The sequence below is a fragment of the Patiria miniata genome, unplaced genomic scaffold (genome assembly GCF_015706575.1).
Source record: "Patiria miniata isolate m_02_andy unplaced genomic scaffold, ASM1570657v1 HiC_scaffold_20, whole genome shotgun sequence".
Taxonomy (NCBI): domain Eukaryota; kingdom Metazoa; phylum Echinodermata; class Asteroidea; order Valvatida; family Asterinidae; genus Patiria; species Patiria miniata.
The window spans coordinates 31,382,122-31,408,917 of record NW_024037059.1 but is presented as its reverse complement, the minus strand read 5'-3'; the positions used below and the strand labels follow the sequence as shown (position 1 = coordinate 31,408,917).

General features: G+C 43.8%; 1 protein-coding gene across 1 annotated transcript; it reads right to left on the bottom strand.

Annotated features, from left to right (window-relative positions):
- Nucleotides 1–1,240: 1,240 nt before the first annotated feature.
- On the bottom strand, nucleotides 1,241–23,225 carry LOC119728643 (heat shock 70 kDa protein 13-like). The gene is made up of 6 exons (XM_038200955.1): nucleotides 23,070–23,225; nucleotides 20,361–20,503; nucleotides 18,578–18,775; nucleotides 13,720–13,924; nucleotides 3,859–4,029; nucleotides 1,241–2,426 (listed from the first exon to the last, which is right to left on the bottom strand). The coding sequence occupies exons 1-6, from the start codon at nucleotides 23,092–23,094 to the stop codon at nucleotides 1,882–1,884; spliced, it is 1,287 nt and encodes a 428-aa protein (XP_038056883.1). The 5' UTR covers nucleotides 23,095–23,225; the 3' UTR covers nucleotides 1,241–1,881.
- Nucleotides 23,226–26,796: the final 3,571 nt, after the last annotated feature.

Below are 26,796 nucleotides of genomic sequence, written 5' to 3'. Positions count from 1 at the left end.
CCGCCTTACAACAAAAACCACTGTATTGATAAAAAGATAAGAAAACGGCAAACAAAATACTCGAACCATACGTTGGATACGGGAAAGTCTATGGGAGACGACGATCAACTCCTAACAGAGATGAGGAAGGGTATGAACTGTCACACAATGGACCCCCCTCATACCCCAAGTACCACCCCGGGGGAGGACACAAGCGGCCAGACCACCATCTAGTGGCCGCAGCAGGAAACAGCGCCACCAACCGGCTGGTGGTGCTTCGTTCTGAGGATGAGAGTACCAAAATGACTTGATACCTCAGACCACATTCAACGTAACAGAAATGTACAGCAATTGGACTTAAACTTTGTGCAAAATCGGCCGTCCCCTGATACTTGCAAGTAGCAAGGCCCTTCATAGGCCGAGGAGAATGTTGTTTATTCACTCGTCTTCAAAGAACGCATTAAAACCTCCAAGGGTGAAATCTACATTTCCCTATTCTTAAATTTTTGGACGTTATATTGCAATACTCTGCTCTTTGACAGATTCGAATGCTCGGAGGTTTTAGTCTTGTGTGGGAAAACAAAAACATATGCAATAACTCCCGTGACTTCATCATATTTATTTTCAACAAAACACCTGGATCCAAGCATGATTGGAGATGCTTCAACGACTTCCGCCTGTGACATCCAAAATACATGTACTGTTTCAATACACTGTTTTTAGAACTAAATCCTGCTATAGTCAATTTCCCTATTCATCTCGATATTAATTCCAAATTGATTAAAATTTTCTATCATTTTCTTGTATTATAGTAATCAACTGATCTTCTGTTTAAAACTCTGGCATGCCAGTTGCCATAGAGAAAGCCAAGGTAAAGATGATACAAATTGAAGACTGTTCTATACCTTTGAAGGCAATACCGGGCGAGTCAAAAAAAACGGAACCCAAACCCTAAGAAATACAATATATATTTCATATTTAAAAAAATATGTAGCACCAAAAATAATTATGACTGGTAATCCAATTTAATAAACTACTTTTAGAAGAACAAATTACTGCAATTGCTCAATCCGTTCAAATTATATCACCATTTAAACGAAATGAGCCTAAAATCTGTTTCTCCAAAAAATGTGATTTCAAGAATTGCCGTTACTGACAATTGTCTTCAAACATCACCAGCGATAAAACCTCACTTCAAAAGTTAAAAATATTCACCAAAGTCCTTTTGAAGGCCCGTCTTTAAAAAAAAGTGCATTTTAAAAATCTTATTGTTAGCCCAAGCAGGGTTAACCACTCGTGGTGGCTAAAAAATAAAGCTTTTCATGAAAGAAAAACACACAAAAGACATTGATTTTATGCACGATTCAACAACCTGTATTATTTATGGCTTGCATAGTACACAGCTAACGGTTGCTTTCCTCCAAATGTGGTAAACTTTATATTCATACGCGACAGAATTTCAACGAATGATATTGCACTTTAAAAATCCATTATTTTCATTGTTGATAGTACATGTAGTAGGCAATAGGCTTTGCACAAATTCCTTTCCAATTTTTCCTTATAATGCGACCATCAGGCAACTAACTGTAATAGATCTCTCTCAAATGACGTCACTGCATACACATTGCCATCAGCATTTTGGGAGTCCAATTTGATGCTCATCGGCTGCGCCGTGTTTCGAAGAAATTTAGAGCAACATACACGCGTTTAGATCATTTTGCACACTGCGTGTATACGCACCTGATGTCGTTGAATACGCAGTTGCAATATGCCTACAAAGATGGCTGTCTATGAGAGGGGTCTATTATGATGAACGCACAAAGTATCCTATGCCGTGCCAAAATCTGTAGGCAGAGAGTTTTCAGGACAACACCCAAATATAAGAACTTGATATCAGGTCCACTATTTGACCTGAATCTTTCTGATTTTACGATTGTGTATCTCAATTGCACTGACTTGCAATGGCCACATACCACCTATGATCCCCGCTTGAATTGCAACCCCATACACTACAGCTAACTCCGGATCAACTTCTACATTGGGAGCCTTACTGAAAAAATCCGCTACAACTTGGCGAACTCGGGGAATCCTTGTGGATCCACCCACGAGGACTACCTCATCTATATCGGCAGGAGTCATCTCCACCTCATCTAGAACCAGTCGGATTGGTTGCAGCACCTTCTGAAAAAGGTCTTCATTTAAGACTTCAAATTTCTTTCTGGTGAGTTTCTCTGTGAAAATCACATCATCTCCTATGGAAGGTAACGGTAACTGCAGCATTGAGGAATTGTGGCTTGTCAGGTTGAGCTTGACGTCTTCAACTGCAAGTCGTAATCGCTGCAAATCCCTTGCACTCAGTTCCGGTTGCCCGTATCTCCTAGCAATCATATCTGAGAAGTACTGCATGAGGCGATAGTTGATATCTTGTCCTCCCAGATGATTGTTACCTGCATGGTAAATACTTTGCATTGGTCTGAGTTGGGAGGTGTTTAAAGCATGTAGGATCATTGTAAATTACCTTTTGACTCATATTCAGATGCAATATTATACTCCAGATTGAGCTTGTCAAATGTACTGAGATTCTGAGGCGAGGTATTATCTGACAGGTTTTTACAGCTCTGAAAAAAATTCTGCTCCAGCAATTTTAACCTATTCTTGCACAGCTTTTGATTCTCTCTGCAAAATTGGATTGTGAAACTATGAATCTTGTTTTTACAGAAATCCCACAACATCCTCTTCGACAGTTCATGCTTCAAGTTCGAACTAGACATGTCATCCAAGAGTTGTTGGATACACATGATATATCGATTGTCCTCAAAAACGCAGTTATTCATTTTCCAGTAACCAGGGCCTCTGTCAATTTCATTGACATTAATATCAATTAATACAGCACTGTGATCTGAGCGAGGTAATGGAATAATATCACAACGATCGATTGAAGGGATCAGGATGTGATCAGTGAACCAATAGTCAAGTCGGCACATAATCAATGGATTTTTTTGCCTCCATGTATATTGTTTCTTGTCGTGATTTTTGGTTCGCCAAACATCACTAAAATCAAGACTTTCCATAAAAAATATACCTCACCAAGAAATTTGGCACTTGGGCACTGCTTGCGATTACCTCCATACTTGTCAATTTTGGGCTCGAGGGTGACATTGAAGTCACCACCAACAATTGTATACCCTGGATAGTTACACGCAAGCATAACTTTACATAAACGGTTACAAACTGAAATTCTCTCTGTACTCGAGCAGGGAGCATACACATTCCAAATATTGTAATCTGAACCATCAACAGACAAACTAATTCCAATAAATCTGTCATATTTATCACAATAGACATCATTGATAACAGCACCATAATGTTTCTTAATCAGAATGAGCAACCCTTTACTTTTGTAAGAACCACAACAAGGGATCATATCTCCTCCCCACTCATGTTTCCAATGGTTAATATCATTCTGGATACAATAAGCTCCTTGAATTAATGCAATGTCAACATTGTGTCTTCTCAAATAATTCAAAACTAAGTGTCTTTTTATGCGGTTTCTTTTTCTGTGTTGCGCACTTGGAACACAGAAAATGTAGCGTGTCTGCATCTAATATTAGTATTTAATGTCATATTTTGTTTTGTGTCATATTTAGTTTTTTAACTCGGTTGGCCTTTAACTTTTTAAAAATGTATTTTTTTTTAAATGTAAATCATGTGCAATTCAGCTGTGGCTGCTATTCATGATTTGTTAATAAACCATGTTGAATTGAATTGAATCTCAGATTCCATATGTGGTATGTGGGACACAGACGCACTACATTATTTCGTGTTCCACTCACACAGGAGGGATCACTAATAGTAAATCAATGAGAAATGAACTCCTACCTGCCATGGCTAATGTCTGGAACATTCCACCATATACACTGAGTAAAGAGACGTCCAATGTTCCTCCTCCCATATCCACCACGATGATTTCCGAGGCATCCTTCTGGTTATGCAGTCCATATGCCATGGCTGCTGCTGTTGGTTCGTTAATAATCCGCATGACTTCAAGACCTACATTGAGCGACAAATAGCATCAATTAAAATTTCAATCTGCAATGGCTTCCCTTTCCATTTCCAATAAGTTTGGTTGATGGAGGAGGGCCACTGACCAGCCAGGGACCGGTCCAACTAATATGCGTCTTCAAGCTACAACTGGCGTGAACAAACATCAACGGTCGTCAACCCAGCGTCAGCATATTTTGTATAGGTTTTTAAACATCAGAAGTAGCTTTATAAAGTAGAAATAGTGACAGAGAACATCTTCAGCATATCAATTATAGTTAAAATTATTCAAAAAGTTGTTTTTTTTTCAACGCGAAACCTACGACGAGTTTGTCGATTCAGTGTTGGTCATCTTGTTCACGTGAAGCCGAGATTTAAACAAAATGGCGGCCAATACTAAATCGACACACTCATAGGTTTCGCGTTGAAAAAAACCCCCCAACTTCATAAATAATTTTAACTTTAATTTATATACTGAAGATGTACTCTGTCGCTAGTTCTACCATATAAAGCTACTTCTGACGTTCAAAAACGTATACAAAATATGTTGACGCTGGGTTGACGCTTGTTGACGCATTTTAGTAGGACCCGCAAGGGATAAGTCCTTCTCACCTACCAGCCAGGTACCAGTCTTATCCACATACCACCAAGGTACCAGTCTCACCAACCTACCAGCCAGGTAGCAGTCTTATCCAAAGATCACCAAGCAACCAGTCTCACCAACTTACCAGCCAGGCAGCAGTCTTATCCACATACCACAAGGTACCAGTCTCACCAACCTACCAGCCAGGTAGCAGTCTTATCCACATACCACCAAGCAACCAGTCTCACCAACCTACCAGCCAGGTAGCAGTCTTATCCACATACCACCAAGCAACCAGTCTCACCAACCTACCAGCCAGGTAGCAGTCTTATCCACATACCACCAAGCAACCAGTCTCACCAACCTACCAGCCAGGTAGCAGTCTTATCCACATACCACCAAGGTACCAGTCTCACCAACCTACCAGCCAGGTAGCAGTCTTATCCACATACCACCAAGGTACCAGTCTCACCAACCTACCAGCCAGGTAGCAGTCTTATCCACATACCACCAAGCAACCAGTCTCACCAACCTACCAGCAAGGCAGCAGTCTTATCCACATACCACCAAGCAACCAGTCTCACCAACCTACCAGCAAGGCAGCAGTCTTATCCACATACCACCAAGCAACCAGTCTCACCAACCTACCAGCTAGGTAGCAGTCTTATCCACATACCACCAAGGTACCAGTCTCACCAACCTACCAGCCAGGTAACAGTCTTATCCACATACCACCAAGCAACCAGTCTCACCAACCTACCAGCCAGGTAGCAGTCTTATCCACATACCACCAAGCAACCAGTCTCACCAACCTACCAGCCAGGTAGCAGTCTTATCCACATACCACCAAGCAACCAGTCTCACCAACCTACCAGCCAGGTAGCAGTCTTATCCACATACCACAAGGTACCAGTCTCACCAACCTACCAGCCAGGTAGCAGTCTTATCCACATACCACCAAGCAACCAGTCTCACCAACCTACCAGCCAGGTAGCAGTCTTATCCACATACCACCAAGCAACCAGTCTCACCAACCTACCAGCCAGGCAGCAGTCTTATCCACATACCACAAGGTACCAGTCTCACCAACCTACCAGCCAGGTAGCAGTCTTATCCACATACATGTACCACCAAGCAACAAAGGGCGGATCCGGGGGGGGGGGGCCAAAGGGGGCCATGGCCCCCCCCCCCAAAACGAAACCAATTTTTTTTTTTTTTTATGTGACATCGCAATAAAGGCAGGCAATGAGTACACCACCATCTTTTCCTCAAAAAACATTGGTTAAAGTTGTCAGAAATTGCCTCAGATCGCACCACAGAGCATCTAGAATCCAAAAAATTTTCGGGGCCCTTACGGGCCCCGAACCCCACGCAGAATTTTTTTTTTGGCCCACTTTTTGGGGGGACCAAATTTTTTTTTGGCCCCCCCCCAAAATTGTGTTCTGGATCCGCCCTTGCAAGCAACCAGTCTCACCAACCTACCAGCCAGGTACCAGTCTTATCCACATACCACCAAGCAACCAGTCTCACCAACCTACCAGCAAGGCAGCAGTCTTATCCACATACCACAAGGTACCAGTCTCACCAACCTACCAGCCAGGTACCAGTCTTATCCACATACATGTACCACCAAGCAACCAGTCTCACCAACCTACCAGCCAGGTAGCAGTCTTATCCACATACCACCAAGGTACCAGTCTCACCAACCTACCAGCCCCAGGTAGCAGTCTTATCCACATACCACCAAGGTACCAGTCTCACCAACCTACCAGCCAGGTAGCAGTCTTATCCACATACCACCAAGCAACCAGTCTCACCAACCTACCAGCCAGGTAGCAGTCTTATCCACATACCACCAAGGTACCAGTCTCACCAACCTACCAGCCAGGTACCAGTCTTATCCACATACCACCAAGCAACCAGTCTCACCAACCTACCAGCAAGGCAGCAGTCTTATCCACATACCACAAGGTACCAGTCTCACCAACCTACCAGCCAGGTACCAGTCTTATCCACATACCACCAAGCAACCAGTCTCACCAACCTACCAGCCAGGTAGCAGTCTTATCCACATACCACCAAGCAACCAGTCTCACCAACCTACCAGCCAGGTAGCAGTCTTATCCACATACCACCAAGGTACCAGTCTCACCAACCTACCAGCCAGGTAGCAGTCTTATCCACATACCACCAAGCAACCAGTCTCACCAACCTACCAGCCAGGTAGCAGTCTTATGCACATACCACCAAGGTACCAGTCTCACCAACCTACCAGCCAGGTAGCAGTCTTATCCACATACCACCAAGGTACCAGTCTCACCAACCTACCAGCCAGGTAGCAGTCTTATCCACATACCACCAAGCAACCAGTCTCACCAACCTACCAGCAAGGCAGCAGTCTTATCCACATACCACCAAGCAACCAGTCTCACCAACCTACCAGCAAGGCAGCAGTCTTATCCACATACCACCAAGCAACCAGTCTCACCAACCTACCAGCTAGGTAGCAGTCTTATGCACATACCACCAAGGTACCAGTCTCACCAACCAACCAGCCAGGTAACAGTCTTATCCACATACCACCAAGCAACCAGTCTCACCAACCTACCAGCCAGGTAGCAGTCTTATCCACATACCACCAAGCAACCAGTCTCACCAACCTACCAGCCAGGTAGCAGTCTTATCCACATACCACCAAGGTACCAGTCTCACCAACCTACCAGCCAGGTACCAGTCTTATCCACATACCACCAAGCAACCAGTCTCACCAACCTACCAGCAAGGCAGCAGTCTTATCCACATACCACAAGGTACCAGTCTCACCAACCTACCAGCCAGGTACCAGTCTTATCCACATACCACCAAGCAACCAGTCTCACCAACCTACCAGCCAGGTAGCAGTCTTATCCACATACCACCAAGCAACCAGTCTCACCAACCTACCAGCCAGGTAGCAGTCTTATCCACATACCACCAAGGTACCAGTCTCACCAACCTACCAGCCAGGTACCAGTCTTATCCACATACCACCAAGCAACCAGTCTCACCAACCTACCAGCAAGGCAGCAGTCTTATCCACATACCACAAGGTACCAGTCTCACCAACCTACCAGCCAGGTACCAGTCTTATCCACATACCACCAAGCAACCAGTCTCACCAACCTACCAGCCAGGTAGCAGTCTTATCCACATACCACCAAGCAACCAGTCTCACCAACCTACCAGCCAGGTAGCAGTCTTATCCACATACCACCAAGGTACCAGTCTCACCAACCTACCAGCCAGGTAGCAGTCTTATCCACATACCACCAAGCAACCAGTCTCACCAACCTACCAGCCAGGTAGCAGTCTTATGCACATACCACCAAGGTACCAGTCTCACCAACCTACCAGCCAGGTAGCAGTCTTATCCACATACCACCAAGGTACCAGTCTCACCAACCTACCAGCCAGGTAGCAGTCTTATCCACATACCACCAAGCAACCAGTCTCACCAACCTACCAGCAAGGCAGCAGTCTTATCCACATACCACCAAGCAACCAGTCTCACCAACCTACCAGCAAGGCAGCAGTCTTATCCACATACCACCAAGCAACCAGTCTCACCAACCTACCAGCTAGGTAGCAGTCTTATCCACATACCACCAAGGTACCAGTCTCACCAACCAACCAGCCAGGTAACAGTCTTATCCACATACCACCAAGCAACCAGTCTCACCAACCTACCAGCCAGGTAGCAGTCTTATCCACATACCACCAAGCAACCAGTCTCACCAACCTACCAGCCAGGTAGCAGTCTTATCCACATACCACCAAGCAACCAGTCTCACCAACCTACCAGCCAGGTAGCAGTCTTATCCACATACCACCAAGCAACCAGTCTCACCAACCTACCAGCCAGGTAGCAGTCTTATCCACATACCACAAAGCAACCAGTCTCACCAACCTACCAGCCAGGTAGCAGTCTTATCCACATACCACCAAGCAACCAGTCTCACCAACCTACCAGCCAGGTAGCAGTCTTATCCACATACCACCAAGCAACCAGTCTCACCAACCTACCAGCCAGGCAGCAGTCTTATCCACATACCACAAGGTACCAGTCTCACCAACCTACCAGCCAGGTAGCAGTCTTATCCACATACATGGACCACCAAGCAACAAAGGGCGGATCCGGGGGGGGGGGGGGGGGCCAAAGGGGGCCATGGCCCCCCCCCCAAAACGAAACCAATTTTTTTTTTTTTTTATGTGACATCGCAATAAAGGCAGGCAATGAGTACACCACCATCTTTTCCTCAAAAAACATTGGTTAAAGTTGTCAGAAATTGCCTCAGATCGCACCACAGAGCATCTAGAATCCAAAAAATTTTCGGGGCCCTTACGGGCCCCGAACCCCACGCAGAATTTTTTTTTGGCCCACTTTTTGGGGGGACCAAATTTTTTTTTGGCCCCCCCCAAAATTGTGTTCTGGATCCGCCCTTGCAAGCAACCAGTCTCACCAACCTACCAGCCAGGTACCAGTCTTATCCACATACCACCAAGCAACCAGTCTCACCAACCTACCAGCAAGGCAGCAGTCTTATCCACATACCACAAGGTACCAGTCTCACCAACCTACCAGCCAGGTAGCAGTCTTATCCACATACATGTACCACCAAGCAACCAGTCTCACCAACCTACCAGCCAGGTAGCAGTCTTATCCACATACCACCAAGGTACCAGTCTCACCAACCTACCAGCCCCAGGTAGCAGTCTTATCCACATACCATCAAGCAACCAGTCTCACCAACCTACCAGCCAGGTACCAGTCTTATCCACATACCACCAAGGTACCAGTCTCACCAACCTACCAGCCAGGTACCAGTCTTATCCAAAGATCACCAAGCAACCAGTCTCACCAACTTACCAGCCAGGCAGCAGTCTTATCCACATACCACAAGGTACCAGTCTCACCAACCTACCAGCCAGGTAGCAGTCTTATCCACATACCACCAAGCAACCAGTCTCACCAACCTACCAGCCAGGTAGCAGTCTTATCCACATACCACCAAGCAACCAGTCTCACCAACCTACCAGCCAGGTAGCAGTCTTATCCACATACCACCAAGCAACCAGTCTCACCAACCTACCAGCCAGGTAGCAGTCTTATGCACATACCACCAAGGTACCAGTCTCACCAACCTACCAGCCAGGTAGCAGTCTTATCCACATACCACCAAGGTACCAGTCTCACCAACCTACCAGCCAGGTAGCAGTCTTATCCACATACCACCAAGCAACCAGTCTCACCAACCTACCAGCAAGGCAGCAGTCTTATCCACATACCACCAAGCAACCAGTCTCACCAACCTACCAGCAAGGCAGCAGTCTTATCCACATACCACCAAGCAACCAGTCTCACCAACCTACCAGCTAGGTAGCAGTCTTATCCACATACCACCAAGGTACCAGTCTCACCAACCTACCAGCCAGGTAACAGTCTTATCCACATACCACCAAGCAACCAGTCTCACCAACCTACCAACCAGGTAGCAGTCTTATCCACATACCACCAAGCAACCAGTCTCACCAACCTACCAGCCAGGTAGCAGTCTTATCCACATACCACCAAGCAACCAGTCTCACCAACCTACCAGCCAGGTAGCAGTCTTATCCACATACCACAAGGTACCAGTCTCACCAACCTACCAGCCAGGTAGCAGTCTTATCCACATACCACCAAGCAACCAGTCTCACCAACCTACCAGCCAGGTAGCAGTCTTATCCACATACCACCAAGCAACCAGTCTCACCAACCTACCAGCCAGGCAGCAGTCTTATCCACATACCACAAGGTACCAGTCTCACCAACCTACCAGCCAGGTAGCAGTCTTATCCACATACATGTACCACCAAGCAACAAAGGGCGGATCCGGGGGGGGGGGGGGGGGGGGGGGGGGGGGGGCCATGGCCCCCCCCCCAAAACGAAACCAATTTTTTTTTTTTTTTATGTGACATCGCAATAAAGGCAGGCAATGAGTACACCACCATCTTTTCCTCAAAAAACATTGGTTAAAGTTGTCAGAAATTGCCTCAGATCGCACCACAGAGCATCTAGAATCCAAAAAATTTTCGGGGCCCTTACGGGCCCCGAACCCCACGCAGAATTTTTTTTTGGCCCACTTTTTGGGGGGACCAAATTTTTTTTTGGCCCCCCCCAAAAATTGTGTTCTGGATCCGCCCTTGCAAGCAACCAGTCTCACCAACCTACCAGCCAGGTACCAGTCTTATCCACATACCACCAAGCAACCAGTCTCACCAACCTACCAGCAAGGCAGCAGTCTTATCCACATACCACAAGGTACCAGTCTCACCAACCTACCAGCCAGGTACCAGTCTTATCCACATACATGTACCACCAAGCAACCAGTCTCACCAACCTACCAGCCAGGTAGCAGTCTTATCCACATACCACCAAGGTACCAGTCTCACCAACCTACCAGCCCCAGGTAGCAGTCTTATCCACATACCACCAAGCAACCAGTCTCACCAACCTACCAGCCAGGTAGCAGTCTTATCCACATACCACCAAGCAACCAGTCTCACCAACCTACCAGCCAGGTAGCAGTCTTATCCACATACCACCAAGGTACCAGTCTCACCAACCTACCAGCCAGGTACCAGTCTTATCCACATACCACCAAGCAACCAGTCTCACCAACCTACCAGCAAGGCAGCAGTCTTATCCACATACCACAAGGTACCAGTCTCACCAACCTACCAGCCAGGTACCAGTCTTATCCACATACCACCAAGCAACCAGTCTCACCAACCTACCAGCCAGGTAGCAGTCTTATCCACATACCACCAAGCAACCAGTCTCACCAACCTACCAGCCAGGTAGCAGTCTTATCCACATACCACCAAGGTACCAGTCTCACCAACCTACCAGCCAGGTAGCAGTCTTATCCACATACCACCAAGCAACCAGTCTCACCAACCTACCAGCCAGGTAGCAGTCTTATGCACATACCACCAAGGTACCAGTCTCACCAACCTACCAGCCAGGTAGCAGTCTTATCCACATACCACCAAGGTACCAGTCTCACCAACCTACCAGCCAGGTAGCAGTCTTATCCACATACCACCAAGCAACCAGTCTCACCAACCTACCAGCAAGGCAGCAGTCTTATCCACATACCACCAAGCAACCAGTCTCACCAACCTACCAGCAAGGCAGCAGTCTTATCCACATACCACCAAGCAACCAGTCTCACCAACCTACCAGCTAGGTAGCAGTCTTATCCACATACCACCAAGGTACCAGTCTCACCAACCAACCAGCCAGGTAACAGTCTTATCCACATACCACCAAGCAACCAGTCTCACCAACCTACCAGCCAGGTAGCAGTCTTATCCACATACCACCAAGCAACCAGTCTCACCAACCTACCAGCCAGGTAGCAGTCTTATCCACATACCACCAAGCAACCAGTCTCACCAACCTACCAGCCAGGTAGCAGTCTTATCCACATACCACCAAGCAACCAGTCTCACCAACCTACCAGCCAGGTAGCAGTCTTATCCACATACCACAAAGCAACCAGTCTCACCAACCTACCAGCCAGGTAGCAGTCTTATCCACATACCACCAAGCAACCAGTCTCACCAACCTACCAGCCAGGTAGCAGTCTTATCCACATACCACCAAGCAACCAGTCTCACCAACCTACCAGCCAGGCAGCAGTCTTATCCACATACCACAAGGTACCAGTCTCACCAACCTACCAGCCAGGTAGCAGTCTTATCCACATACATGTACCACCAAGCAACAAAGGGCGGATCCGGGGGGGGGGGGGGGGGGGGGGCCAAAGGGGGCCATGGCCCCCCCCCCCAAAACGAAACCAATTTTTTTTTTTTTTTATGTGACATCGCAATAAAGGCAGGCAATGAGTACACCACCATCTTTTCCTCAAAAAACATTGGTTAAAGTTGTCAGAAATTGCCTCAGATCGCACCACAGAGCATCTAGAATCCAAAAAATTTTCGGGGCCCTTACGGGCCCCGAACCCCACGCAGAATTTTTTTTTGGCCCACTTTTTGGGGAGACCAAATTTTTTTTTGGCCCCCCCCCAAAATTGTGTTCTGGATCCGCCCTTGCAAGCAACCAGTCTCACCAACCTACCAGCCAGGTACCAGTCTTATCCACATACCACCAAGGTACCAGTCTCACCAACCTATCAGCCAGGTACCAGCCAGATAGCAGTCTTATCTATCCACCATGTCCAGTAGTCTGGTACATGTCCTACCCACCCACTAGAATGGTACCCGTCTAACTAACGAACCAGCCAGGTGGGTTTACTACCCAAATAAAAGGGAGCCATGACTAGGCTGGTTCCTGACTTCCCTCCCAAATACATATGGATTATGTACATGTATATGTGTAGTCAGACAGATGAAAAAAGGACCAGAAAACATACTTCAAATAAAATTGTGCGCTCCAAAATGTTTTGGATTCTACAATGTAGATGCTCTGTGGTACGATCTGAGGCAATTTTTGACCATTTTCACCATTTGTTTTTAGGAAAAGATGGTGGTGTACGCAGTGCCTGCCTTTATTGTGACGTCATGCCCTTGAGCACGCATACAGGATGGAAAGTGGCATAAACTAAACCCTCTCCAAAGTATGGGCTATAGTCTGGAGCATATTCACACAAAATATTTGCGCTTTAGTTCATGTTAATATGTCCTGACCTTTATAACAATGTTTGTTTGTTGATCCTGACCACAGCTTGAGCCCCCTCCCCCCATAGGTTTTCATGTTTTTTTAGTCCCACGATTTGACCTTGGTGATATGTATGTGGCCTTTTTTCGAGTAGTATAATAGGGGTGTAAGTGGCGCCACCAACATCAACATAGTCCGTCCCCCAACAGTGCCCAAACAATTTTTTTCTGCGGCCAAAAATTGTGGGCAAGTTTTTTGCAAAAATTGTAACTACTGAGAAATGTGACAATTTGGTGGTTTTTTTTTTAGCCCCCCCCCAGCCAAATCCTGGGTGCGCCACTGCAGGTGGACCCAGGTCCGACTGAGAGATTTTGGATAGTTTGAAGGCCCTTAAAATACCAGGGCCACTCACCAGCCAGACGAGCTGCTGCCCTGGTGTAGTTCCTTTGAAGCTCGTCAAAGTCGGCTGGCACGGACATGACCACCTTGTCCACTCTGAACCCAAGATGCTGCTCTGCTGTTTTCTTGAGATATAACAAGATGCGTGACCCTATGTCCTCCGGGGTAAGAGCCTGCGAGTTGACTTCAAATTTGGCCATTTCGTTTTCTAAAATAACCTTTGGGTATTAGAAAAAAAGGATATACCGATTGATAATGGGTGAAGTGTTTTTGCTTACAGCAAGTTTCTAGATTTGCAATAATTGATTTTTTTGCATAGACTTGAACTGAAAAGTCATACTTTTCACGTTTGGCATCTGTTCTTCTGTCAACATTGTTATTACCTGAAAATGCACAATATCATGAATTAACATCATTCTGACCACGTCTTTTTATTATTGAGTGCAAAGTTGTTTAATCGTTCTTTTTTTTTTTTCTGGACAATACGTCTCCGGGGGTTTTCTCCTAAACGGTTTATGATATGAACTTGTAACTTTTAATATATATTCATCATCCCTCATCCCTCACCCTCATCCCAAGTGGTGCATATTACTCTGACGTTATGATAACACCATCGGGTGTCAAATTTAAACTGATTTTATCTATTACTTTCACCTATAACTCTTGAACTCAATAATCAATGATGGTTGTATTCTGTAATTGCTAATTATTTTTGCCATGTACGTAAACTCGCTTGACCTTTACTTCCGGATCTACCGGATGGTCAAAGTAAGGTGAATTCAAAATGAAGTCGTTAACCTGAAATCAAAACAAAGCACAATTTCTTCCGAAGGGTTTACAGTATGATCACAAAACCTTGTGTGAACTTGTACTATGTTACAAAGATGTTATAAATTTTGTTACGTCATCATGACGTCATCAGATATAAAATTACAAGCGACTTTAGGGCAATTTTTGACAAAATAATTTGCGAGATATCTTTTGAACTAAATAGAGTATCGTGTTCATTTTTTGTGAGGTTGTAGACTAAGTATGCCATGAGAAACATTTCGTGTTCCCGACACAAAACCGCTTGACCTTTACTTCCGGTGTTACCGGAAGTGCAATAAAAACTGAATATAACTCAAAAGCAGAATTATTTTACTACAGGCATATACGTGTATATTATGAAAGTGTTTAGTGAGGAATGCCAGACACAAAAACAGTGTGATGACGTCATCATCCGAAAGGCCGCCCCCTAGCGGCACATAAAATAGTGTTTGCTTTCTTTAATTTTAAAACCATACGTTCAAATTTTACCGAAACGCCCCCTTGATATTCTTTGATGAACCACAGATAACTTGGCAAGGTTTCAAATTCATGACGTCATCAGACAGGAATTTACTTCTATGAGAATTTGCCAACGATCATATTTTAAATTTCATTCCATCATTTGATCCATGTGGTATATCTTAGCCCAAATAACGATACCATTACAATGTTCACCTTTGCTGCCAAATACTGTAACGTCATCAAACCGGAAGTTCGGTGTTAAGAATATATACACTTTATATTTTCCAAATTTTCATAACTTATTTAACTTCTCAATGAACATCCACTCTGAACTAGATCAGTATTCATTCTCCGCTTGTGACTAAGGACGTTATCAAGCCAGAAATAACTTGTATGTGTATAGAATGTTTACTGAAATTTATCACACCGTTAAAGATGCATTTTTTAAACAAAATAATTGATTGTCCTGGAAAGGATTTAATTTCGTGATCCTTTGCTCTTACACAAAAATATTCATGACTTAACTGGACAGTGTTTCATAAAATAGTTTTCTACTTGACCACTCTGCGTTTGTAACAACAAACGTGAATCCCTACTTTTTTTTTCTTTTTTTTCCCGAACAATACTTCTCCGCGGGTTTTCTCCTAAACTTACAAGCGACTTTCGTTGAAAAAAAATGACCATCTTCTTTCACCTATAACTCTTGAACAAAACGATCAATCATGTTCACACCTTGTAATCAGATAGACCATGAATTGATAAACATTTAAAAAAAATTTTTAAAGTCAAAGTCGTTTGACCTTTACTTCCGGGGCTGCCGGAAGGTCAAAGTTAGGTGAATTCAAATTATAGAAATTAGGCTCAATTTAAAGGAAAACAAGATTTCTTTCCATAACCGATTGAAATTGCGCCTCACCAGTTTTCCTTTCATACATGTCATATCTGAATGCTGAAAATTAATATTTCCACAGTGTGTAGCCACAAATTTTTCTGTCGTAAAGTCAGGGCAGAATTTTATTATGCCCATGCAAAAGAAAAACAAACAAACATAAAAGCCATTCTATGATATGATTAGCATATGTTGCATAAACTCCAACGATGTTAGAGGCTTCGTCAAGTCTACCAATAGGCCCAACTGGTTGTATGCTTGAGTAGCCATCCATGCAGCACCAGATGTGCGCTTCCTGATAGGCCTACAAGTCTTGTCGAGGTAAAGCAACAAGTTCAACTGCAGGTTGTGTGATTTTCTTTGTAAAAAACACAGGGTAATGGGTGCAGGGTAATGGGAGGGGTAATGTGCAGTTCAATTATGATTAAAGCTAAGGGGCCATTCAGAATTTTCAGTGTTTTAAAATTTCGACTTTTTTCCAAATTATTTTGACCCACCCACCCACCCCTAATTTCGATTAATAAAAAACTGAACATGTACATGTACATGCACTTGCATGTACATATACTTGAACATGAACATGTATTATACCCATGTACATGTACATGTGTGTCTAGTTCAGTGACGGCGTGAAGTTGTCGGTCTTCCTCTTTTGCACTGGTGACCTTCAGTTTTCTTGTGTCTTGCCAGCTGATATGCTGTTGGGAATGACAGGTTGCAGTTTTGGAAGCCACAAAGATGACTGTGGTTTTGTCGTTTTCTGGATGAGGTGGATGACATGTGACATACGAAGTTGTGCCTGTCACGTGAGGTAGCTGAGAAAAACATTCGCTCGTACCCCCCCCCCCCCCCCCCCCCCCCCCCCCCGTTTGCAGGGCGGGGGGTACGAGCGAAAGAAAAACATCAGGTTTGGGCAGACATCACATCACAGGCTGCGGTCCTCGTAGTCTTGGAGTGCAGTGGTTGAATAGTCCAGTTTTTATAGCGATTGGTAATCGACGCCCGCGGCGTGTTATAGAGCCGATCTAGTACACCTGGTACCCTGCTGCCTCTGCACGGCCTAACCGCTACAAACACCCGCTTCAAACCGCTTCATATACACGTACATGATGTACAGTACATACAGGGGATGAAGTTGGAAAAGAAACACGCATCGCGATATCGGAACGCTTGCGCGTAGTTCAGGCAAATCAAAAGATCTATCTTTCTTTTCTTTTTTTATCTTTTTCCATGGAAAGTGAATTTCGATTTTCAATTATTTAGCTTGACCCACCCACCCACAATTTGGAAAAAAGATCGAAATTTTAAAACATTGAAAATTCTGAATGGCCCCTAAAGTCCATCATTTGCAGCCATCCGAAAAAGTAACTGGCGTATTATTGTTGAAAAACATACTTGGTTGAAAGATAGTAAGTGGACTAAACTCCCTGTGAAATTAATCTTTCTGGCAAGCTATCATTTTGAAGTAATCAACGAAAGAAGGCCTTTGCAACGGTGCGTCTTAAGACGCACCGTAGGAAAATTTAAATTAGTAGTTCGTTTTGTTATTCGGCGCAGCGCGCGCAAGCATTGGCACGACGCACAGGCGCGCGCGGTTACTATAATTCGTCGGATCAGTGCGCGACATCGCGTATAGCTGCAATTCAAAACAATTCAAAACATGATTCAGCAACTTTTGATTTGAAGTTGAGATCCTAGAATGCTGTTTTTTTCTCAGAATATACAGCTGAAGCTGAGCTGAAACTTCATCAGGTTAGTTGTTCAGTATCCTTCATTAGATTTTGAACACTTTTGTTGCTTCAAACGAACAAAATGCACGAATTACAAATGATGGACTATATCTTTAAGTCACTGTAAACACAAGAAAATATGCCAGCCCGACCACTCTGCATTTGTAACTCAACAAACGCAAACCTCTAGTTATTATTATTTTTTTTATTTGAATCTGATACAGACAGGAGGTGCTACAATCAACATCCTGCAAGATATTGATTGTGGTACCCTTGGTTTCAATCGGCCATCCAAAACCAACTGGTCCAGTGGTTAAAAGTTGGGTAGATCATTTGTCATTTGTGCATTTTTTTTGTTTGAAGCAACAAAAATGCTCAAAATCGAAACTGACGGGTGTTTGACAACCTGATGAAGTTTTAGCTCAGTGAATGCTGTATATTCCGAGAAAACAATATTCTAGTTGCCGAGTCATATTTTGAATTGCGCCCGAAATCAGCATCCGGGACACGTTCTCATTCAGCTGATTGCAGCTACATGATGTCAAGCACTGAACTGAAGAATAATAGCAGCCACCCGCGTGTGTGCATCATGTCAACGCGCGCATCAATTCATGGATTCGCCAAATTACAAACCAACTACTGATGGAAATTTCCAAAAATTTGTTACTTGATGCATCTTTGGAAATGGCCTTCTTTTATTGTTTTCTTCAAAATGACAGCATGCAAGAAAGAACAATTTCACAGGGAGATTAGCGCCATCACTATCTCTAAACCAAGTCAGTTTTTAACAGTAATTTTGTCAGTTACTTTTTGGATAGCTGCAAATTATCTACTCTACCTTGAAGACCTCTGCTCTAGTTAGGTCACATAGGTTCAAGTTTTTCTTGCAAGCTTTTGGACCGCATCCAGTATACATGTACAATGCTAAAACCCAAAGTTCCATCAATCCAGACTTTTCAATTTAGTATTTGATATATTACCTTGAAGGGATATCTAGCAGCCTCTGTCTTTAATCCTTCTGGGCTGAACTTTTTACCGATGAACCGTTTGGCATCATATATGGTGTTGACAACATTTTGTTCTGCTTGGCATAAGGCATCATAGCCAACGATGTCAGTTCCCTCTGGAGTGATGGCCACCATGGATGGGATGGTGTCATGCTGGTCTGCACCAATCACCTACAGTCATTCAACAGTATAGAGGCAACTTGTTTCGAGTATCATTCATTAATAACCTTTACCCAAAAAGAACTCAACCCATCAAAGCCCAACAACATGTTTTGTTGGAATCTGTCAGGATGGTTACAGTGCCCCTAGACTGACAGTTTTTTACTTTGGCTTGGCACATCTCCAGAATCAAAGTCAGAAATCTGTGTGTGCAGTTTCCCATATGGTGTTGGAATTTGCCAGGATGGGTATGGTTCCTAGTAAATCATGCTAGGGAGTTAGGGTTAGCCTTCCCAAATCCTCCAGAATCCTCTTTGCAAAACGGATTATACATGAAATCCTTTGCACTGCTCCAAGATATCACTGGCTCTGTCTCAACATTTTAATAGTGCTTGCTGGAGGATTTTGCAGGATTGAGGCCGTGGTCACCCCTCCAAGGACCTCATTCAAGAAATATCGGAGGATTTTGCAGGATTGAGGCTGCATGTAACTTTTTACATGGAGGCAGTTGGAGGATATGGCAGGATTGAGGTTGTTGCATCCAAGCAAAAATGCCTAGGGTCAACCCTAACCTTTCCAACTCCATCAAAATCCACTGGCCCTCCATTTTGGGGGATTTTGGCAGACATGGTCCTGCTGGTTGGACGTAATTTTGATGGAGTATGATGAACTTGGGCCGGGATGCCTGAATCAGTACTGGTGAAACCTGATGGATTTGGTCCAGCGTGGACGTATTGCTGTTGTCATGTAAATCGTGCGTACCAAGTCCATCAAAATCCACCAGCACTTCATCAGAGGTGGATTTTCATGGATTTGGTCCGCATTATGTGAAGCAGAGTGGCGTAAAAAGTTTCTACTAATAGTAAACATAAGTAGGGAGTTAGGATAACTTTTGACAGTTCCGGATCATTCACAGCGCGCTCAGCGCGTGCGTCATATACACACCTTCATCATATTATTATCACGTACTGCACACAAAACTGCATCTTGCGCATGGGTGATCCGCAACTGTCTCACGTGGGAATACAAATCTTTTTACACACTTAATTCCTTTCACAGGTCAGTTACAAAACACGCGTATATTTTGCCGAACTGGATCATGGGTTATGTTTTAGAGATTTCCAAAATTTCTTTTCCCCGACAATTGCGAAATGATAGACCTTCACATTGGTGAAAAAAATCTCGGGAAAAAAGATTGGTTACACTGGAATTAATTTTATTTAATCAAGTGATCCAGAACTGTCAATGATCCGGAACTGCCGCACTGACTGTATCATTGCGTCAGTGCAACAAGGTCGTAACTTGATTCTGTAAGAAAGTCGCATCTCGTGCGAATACGCTCCGCACAACAAGTCGTATCTCACGTATCGCGACATCCATTTACTTTGTGTGTACATCCGGCATATTGTAAGCAGGATACAACCTTTTGATATTGAAAACTCGCCACACGCCATTTTAGGAGATAAGACCTTGTGCAACAGGACATAAAGTTGGTTACAGGTACTCCATCTCATAATCTGGAACCGGTTCCTGACATCGATGGTCGGGTACTTGGGTACCCAGTTCCGATGCACAGCCCTACTGTAATCATTCTAACCTGGACTTCACCAGTTACAGCGTGATACACTCCAATGCAGGAATAGGTTGTGCCGAGATCTATGCCCACAATCCTTGGCTTAGGAGGTGGTAGATACTGCTGCCCAAGGTAACCAGCCAACAGTAGGGCTAAAATGGATGCACCTGAATATCAGAAAGAAAGGTATTTGCAGACAGGATAATAAATGTGTGTGTTGATCTGCATATCACATCAATTATATTATTTGCAACTAATGATGACACAGTTGCATAGATGATAAAGGTAAAATACGTATACACAAGAAAAGATTCATCTAGCTCACTTTAATTTTTAGAAATAATTTTGTGTAAACAAATTATTTACCAACATAACAAATAGCCACTTGTAGTTGTACAAAGTATGGGCCCTGCCAGTCACATCAAGAAGGAAACAATCCCAGTCTGGATCAGAACAGCCAGCCAATCATAGCGCGCCGCATGCCTGGTAGTCTTGGCCCAAGACTGACTTTGGATTGTTTTTGTCTACGTGCAGTTGGTGCATTATATAGCACTTGCACGCGCACTGGCAACATGGCAAGCTTAGCTAAATTAAACGACATCAACGGTAGAGGGCACTTTCGGCAAGACAAAGCTGGTCTTGGGCCAAGACTACCGGGCATGCGGTGCACTGCGTGACTTACAGGTGAATGATCCCTGTATATTGCGCGAGAGCATTGTTCAGTGGGAACATGGTGCAATTGAGTTACACACAAACAGATGCCCAAAAGGATCCGGAAATGACATGAAAACTGGAGAGTTGAACACTTGTGTATCATTTTTTTATTAGTTATTAACAAGGTGAGTGTTTTTTTAAAGCATAAATCAACCATGTATGCAGTCAGAATGTGAAAATAAATTTGGTAACAAGTGCTACCATTGTGAGTATATCTGATAGTGTGGCCTTTATTTACGGAGGTACAGTGTAGTCCAGTAAATAGGCCACATACACTGATACAGCCATCACTAACTTTGGCGATTGTGAAGTGTAGGGCCCGGTCCCTTTTAAGGGAACAAAATCCACTTTAAAATTATTAGACCGACCAAACTTGTTGGTGACATTCTCAATAAACAGGTATGTCATAGACAGAGGGCAGGGTTTTGATTTTTTAAGGGATATTTGGGGGTAAAAAGATGATGACAGCGCGGCAACAGCACGCAACCTGAAAATAAAGAAAAACGGAAATTCTACCAAGAAACTGTTCAAAATTGCAAAACGGGTGTCATTAGAATTGAGAAAAGTGTGCTGATTGTAAACATTTTTGACTCTAATTTGATCAAAACAAAACAGGGGCCCTACACTACATGATCGCCCTAAGTTTCCACTTCAGTGACCTATCACCATATCAGCCATCAGAAAGTGATCATGAGTCCTACAAAGTCAAATTAAGCTGGGAAAATATGGAAGTTTTCACTGAGAAAACACTTTTTTCAGACCAGTCTCATACTCAGTCACTCATAGGGTTTGTGCACAGGGTTACAAGCGATGGCCAGATGATGCAGATAGGCCTATGGATATCTTTCCTAAAGAGGTTGTGGAATGCTCGAAGACATTTCCGTCATTTTTCGGGTATATGTAGCCTAAGGTGTGATAAAATAAAAACGACTATTGTTTCTGTCATGAAATGAGTACAAAAGGTACTTTTGAGAGCTGTTTTTCAGGTCCAGTTTCGACCCGAACGTGCAACTGTGTAAAAGTCGTCGTTGCGGGCAGCAAACAAAACACAGTAAATCGTGACGTAATAAACAGGACTCCCGATGCACAGTAGCATACACGAATCCTGTTTATTACGTCACGATTTACTGTGTTTTGTTTGCTGCCCGCAACGACGACTTTTACACAGTTGCACGTTCGGGTCGAAACTGGACCTGAAAAACAGCTCTCAAAAGTACCTTTTGTACTCATTTCATGACAGAAACAATAGTCGTTTTTATTTCATCACACCTTAGGCTACATATACCCGAAAAATGACGGAAATGTCTTCGAGCATTCCACAACCTCTTTAACTAAAAGGCAGTGGATATTTTGCCGGAGACGGCAAACCTTTAGTAAACGTTAGTTTGCCGGATATGCACTGAACATGCGCAGTTACTGTTTTTTTGTACTTCAACATTTTCTGGTGACAAATTTTAGTCTGGCTCCATGCCAATATTATCGTTGTAACCTCGTATTTACAAGATGGGATTCAGACCATTTTATAATTTCGGACTTTATTTCCCTTTAAAAAAAATCCTCCAGTGCCACAAATCTGAAAAAGAAAATGTAATACTCTGCAATAAAACATGTAAAATGTTTGAGACATGTTAAAATAATAAAAGAAGAATATTCTTATTTATTTGGGAATGGGAAAAAAAACTTTAAAATGTGGCGGGGATCGGGACCGAACCCGAGTCATCCCGCTCACTAAACTTAAGACTTTGCTTAACCACTACACCAAAGTGTCCAAACATGCTACACAACTTTTGGTGGGAATTTAATACATCTTATAATTCAGCCCTATCTTAAAGAGTACAGCGCCCTCTGTTGATATGGATTGCCGCCGGCAAACGTTAGTTTGCCGTCATTACATCCGGCAAAATATCCACTAGGCCTAGGCCCTATCTAACTCTTCTAACTGTAAAAAAGTGTAAACAGTAAAGTCTAATATGTTACTAGTCAACATCTTTGACACTGGATTAACAAACAAGTAATTACCTAAAACTGAAATTGTAGCGCTCATCTCGATGTCAACGCTGACAGTGACAGCTGATGTGACAGCTGTGCAGAATAGCTTTTGATAAGAATGTTTTTTCTGTAACACATGCACACGTCACGTTAATGCACGTTGCGAAATTACCAGCCGTGGCAGAGGGCGCCACCGCGCGTTCGCAGCCCACATAAATGTAATGACCGGTTTGGCCGATTTTCGGCGAACTGTGACAGGTTGTTTTTTTTGTTAAAAAAAACCCGAGTTTGACAGAAAATTTGACAGAATGTTTTTTTGGCAGAATTCTGCAAAAATGGTTATTGACAGAAAAAAATGGTAGATTTGTCAGAAAAAAATGGTAGATTTGTTTTAAAAAGCTTCAATCGGTTCCAACAAACCCTTCCATAATGGAGGTGATTTTTTTGGGGGGGGGGGGGGGGCTCGTGCCATGTTTTTAACGGAGCGCTGATAAAATCCTACAATCAGGCACACTATAATAAAAGTGTTAAAATGCACCCTTCTCACGACTATTTATTTAGGGGGAGACGTCACATTCTTACATTTTGCTAGTGCAATTTAATTCTTTTATGGAATTAAATCTTTTTGGGGGCAAAGAGCCCCCCCCCCCCCCGTAGAACCGCCACTGATCTGCACTTGTTTATAGTGTACAAGCTGATTTACCCGATTATAGATCGGGTAGGGCGTAGTGTTGGGGATGAAAATGTGGGGAGATGAATGTAAATGGGGGTTGGTTGAGAAGACATGCAGTTATAGAAAAGCAATTTTTTTTGTGGTGTGATCTGAGGCAATTTCTGACCACTAAAACCAATTAGAGCAAAAGATCATCTTTGAAACATCATTTTTGAGCTTGGGGTAATTGAATCAGCTACACGGTATTCTAAGCAATAGCATCATTATAGTAGGCTACAATTTTTATTCGGGGAAGAAAAAGTGGGGGGGGGGGACCAAACAATGTCCCGCTTTAAAAGGTGGGGTGGGTGGGGGGGGGGTTCCCCCTGTCCCCCGTCGATTTACGCACATGACAATTATGTACCACGGCAACTGTCTGTAAATGTTCCCGTTGGTCTGTCAAATTGGCATTTTGTGAGGCAGTCGCATTGTGGGAAATTAGTGAAAAGGTTACCGTAGTACACAGGCGAAGGCTGATTGTACAGTTTTGACAATAAATCATAATGCAATCAAACGTGAAGTTGTCATTCGCAATGAAAATGTTGAGTGTTACCGACCATAAAATTACAAACGGTCTGAATGATGGAGGCAGGTCATAATGAAGTTTCAGTATTGGACTCTTCAATAAACGTAAACTTGAACTTCTTACAGTTTGGGAGACCGTCTGCGAGGAAAAAGTCGATTCAACTTTTATTCAAGTTGGTTCAACCATTTATATAAGAGCAAGTTTTACTCGGCCTCCGAGAAATGTTTGCTCCTGAGAGGATATCCGAGACCGCGCGGTCTCAGTCCCGCGGCGCCAAAATCGCTCCACGTCCGTGGAAAAATGTGGAGGGTGTCTTCCGCCGGGTCGCGCGTGCTGTCTGGCGCTAGACTAGTCTGGTTCCCAGACCAAAACTTTTCTGACTATTCCTGATGAATCTTATTAGGTCAGGCAGCCTCCGGGTAGCATAAAATGGTAAAAATCACGCACGGTATATACTCGCGCCACCACCCTCTTGTGTCGCCCCACTTACCGGTGATCATCACATTTAACAAGTCCTCTTTCTACTGTCGCGCCGCCACCCTCTAGTGTCGTCCCACATACCGATGATCATCACATTTAACAAGTCCTCTTTCTACTGTCGCGCCGCCACCCTCTAGTGTCGTCCCACTTACCGATGATATCACATTTAACAAGTCCTCTTTCTACTGTCGCGCCGCCACCCTCTAGTGTCGTCCCACTTACCGATGATCATCACATTTAACAAGTCCTCTTTCTACTGTCGCGCCGCCACCCTCTTCTGTTGCCCCAATTACCGATGATCATCAAGTGAGGAGACAAGAGAGGGTGGTGGCGCGACAGTAGAAAGAGGACTTGTTAAATGTGATATCATCGGTAAGTGGGGAGACACAAGAGGGTGGTGGCGCGACAGTAGAAAGAGGACTTACATGTTACATGTGATGATCAATTAGTGGGATGCAGCACATACAGTGTGCATCTACATGTATATCTAGTACCGTGCGTGATATATTACTCATGAGCTTCTAGTGACGTCATAGTCATGCATATTTATTACGCGCTCTACTCTCGTACCATTTTATGCTACCCAGCCTCCGTGGCTAAAAATAAACATGACGACATAGATGGCCCTTCTTCAAAGCTCGGCTTTGTTTCCGATTTCGCTTTATCACTTTTAGCTTTTAATGTTCGATCTGATCAAATTTTTAAGTAAATCACTTGCTTCGTAATATCATACAGTTATGATAATACAGTTTGATGTTTCTGTAAGATAACATTGACTAATGTTGATCTGGAATCTTCAAAATTAGGCAACCAAATAGCACTGTTAGCAGGCGGAGCCGAATGAAGACCGAGTTTTGGAAAATCTCAGTAACGGTCGACAAATTCAAAATTGTACATGACGCAGCAAGGGTTCGCCCCAACCTCGTCCCCAGTGCTTACTTTATTTCCAACCGCGTTTCCAATAGTTGAGAGAGCAGGTAGTGGTGGGCGCGTACTGCTCGACACCCTGGGGACGAGGTTGGGTTCGCCCTGGGTTCGCCCATACGATCCTAGTCTGGTTCCCCGACCTGACAATTTCCCCTGACGTCTACACGTCTAAATTGTAGGTCAGGCAGCCTCCGTGGCTAAAAATAAACATGACGACATTGACGGCCCTTTTTCAAAGCTCGGCTTCGTTTCCAAATTCGCTTTTTTACATAAAGCTTTTAATGTTCCGATCATTTAAAAAAAAAAAAATCACTTGCTTCATATATTATACAGTTATGGTATACAGTTTAATACTTCTGTTAGAAAACATTGACTAATTTTGACCTGGAATCTTCAAGGTTAGACACCCAAACAGCACTGTAAGCAGGCGGAGCCGAATTGAGACCATGCCGAGTTTTGGAAAATGCCGGTAACGGTCGTCAAATTCAAACTAGTGCATGACGCAGCAAAAAGTTCGCCCCTCGTATACGATCCGAGTGCAAAATCGTCGTTGAATTTCAAGTTTTTCTAAATAAAAGCAATGGATATTAATTATCAACTAGTTTTTTAAAGTTTTTAATAAGCAAGTAGCAGTTAATAAAACCTATATTATACTCGGAAATACTCGGACACTATCCGATAGTCGACGAAATGAATTCGGCAAACTTCGGACATTTTCGGAAAAAGGAGGAATTCCTCCCGTTTTAGTCACGTGAATTAAATTGTAATACATTGTATTACCGGAGGCTACCTGACCTACAACCTCGTCTCCAGGGTGTCGAGCAGTACGCGCCCATCACTACCTGCTCTCTATTGGAAACGCGGTTGGAAATAAAGTAAGCACTGGGGACGAGGTTGACCTGACCTAAGATTCATCAGGAATAGTCGGAATATTTTGGTCTGGGAACCAGACTAATACGATCCGAGTATATTTGATGCACAAAATCGTCGTTGAATTTCAAGTTTTCTAAATGAAAGCAATGATTATTAATTATCAACTCATTAAAAAAAATAATAATAATAATAAGCAATTAGCAGTTAATTAAACCTATATTATATTCGGAAATACTCGG

What these genes read in the sequence shown, in the direction of transcription:
- LOC119728643 (XM_038200955.1), bottom strand. Translation starts at nt 23,094, where the DNA reads ATGAGCGCTACAATTTCAGTTTTAG. An exon ending in CGCTACAATTTCAGTTTTAG is followed by an intron (nt 20,504 to 23,069) that starts GTAATTACTTGT and finishes TCTGATATTCAG; the next exon opens with GTGCATCCATTTTAGCCCTA. An exon ending in CCAGACATTAGCCATGGCAG is followed by an intron (nt 2,427 to 3,858) that starts GTAGGAGTTCAT and finishes TTTACCATGCAG; the next exon opens with GTAACAATCATCTGGGAGGA.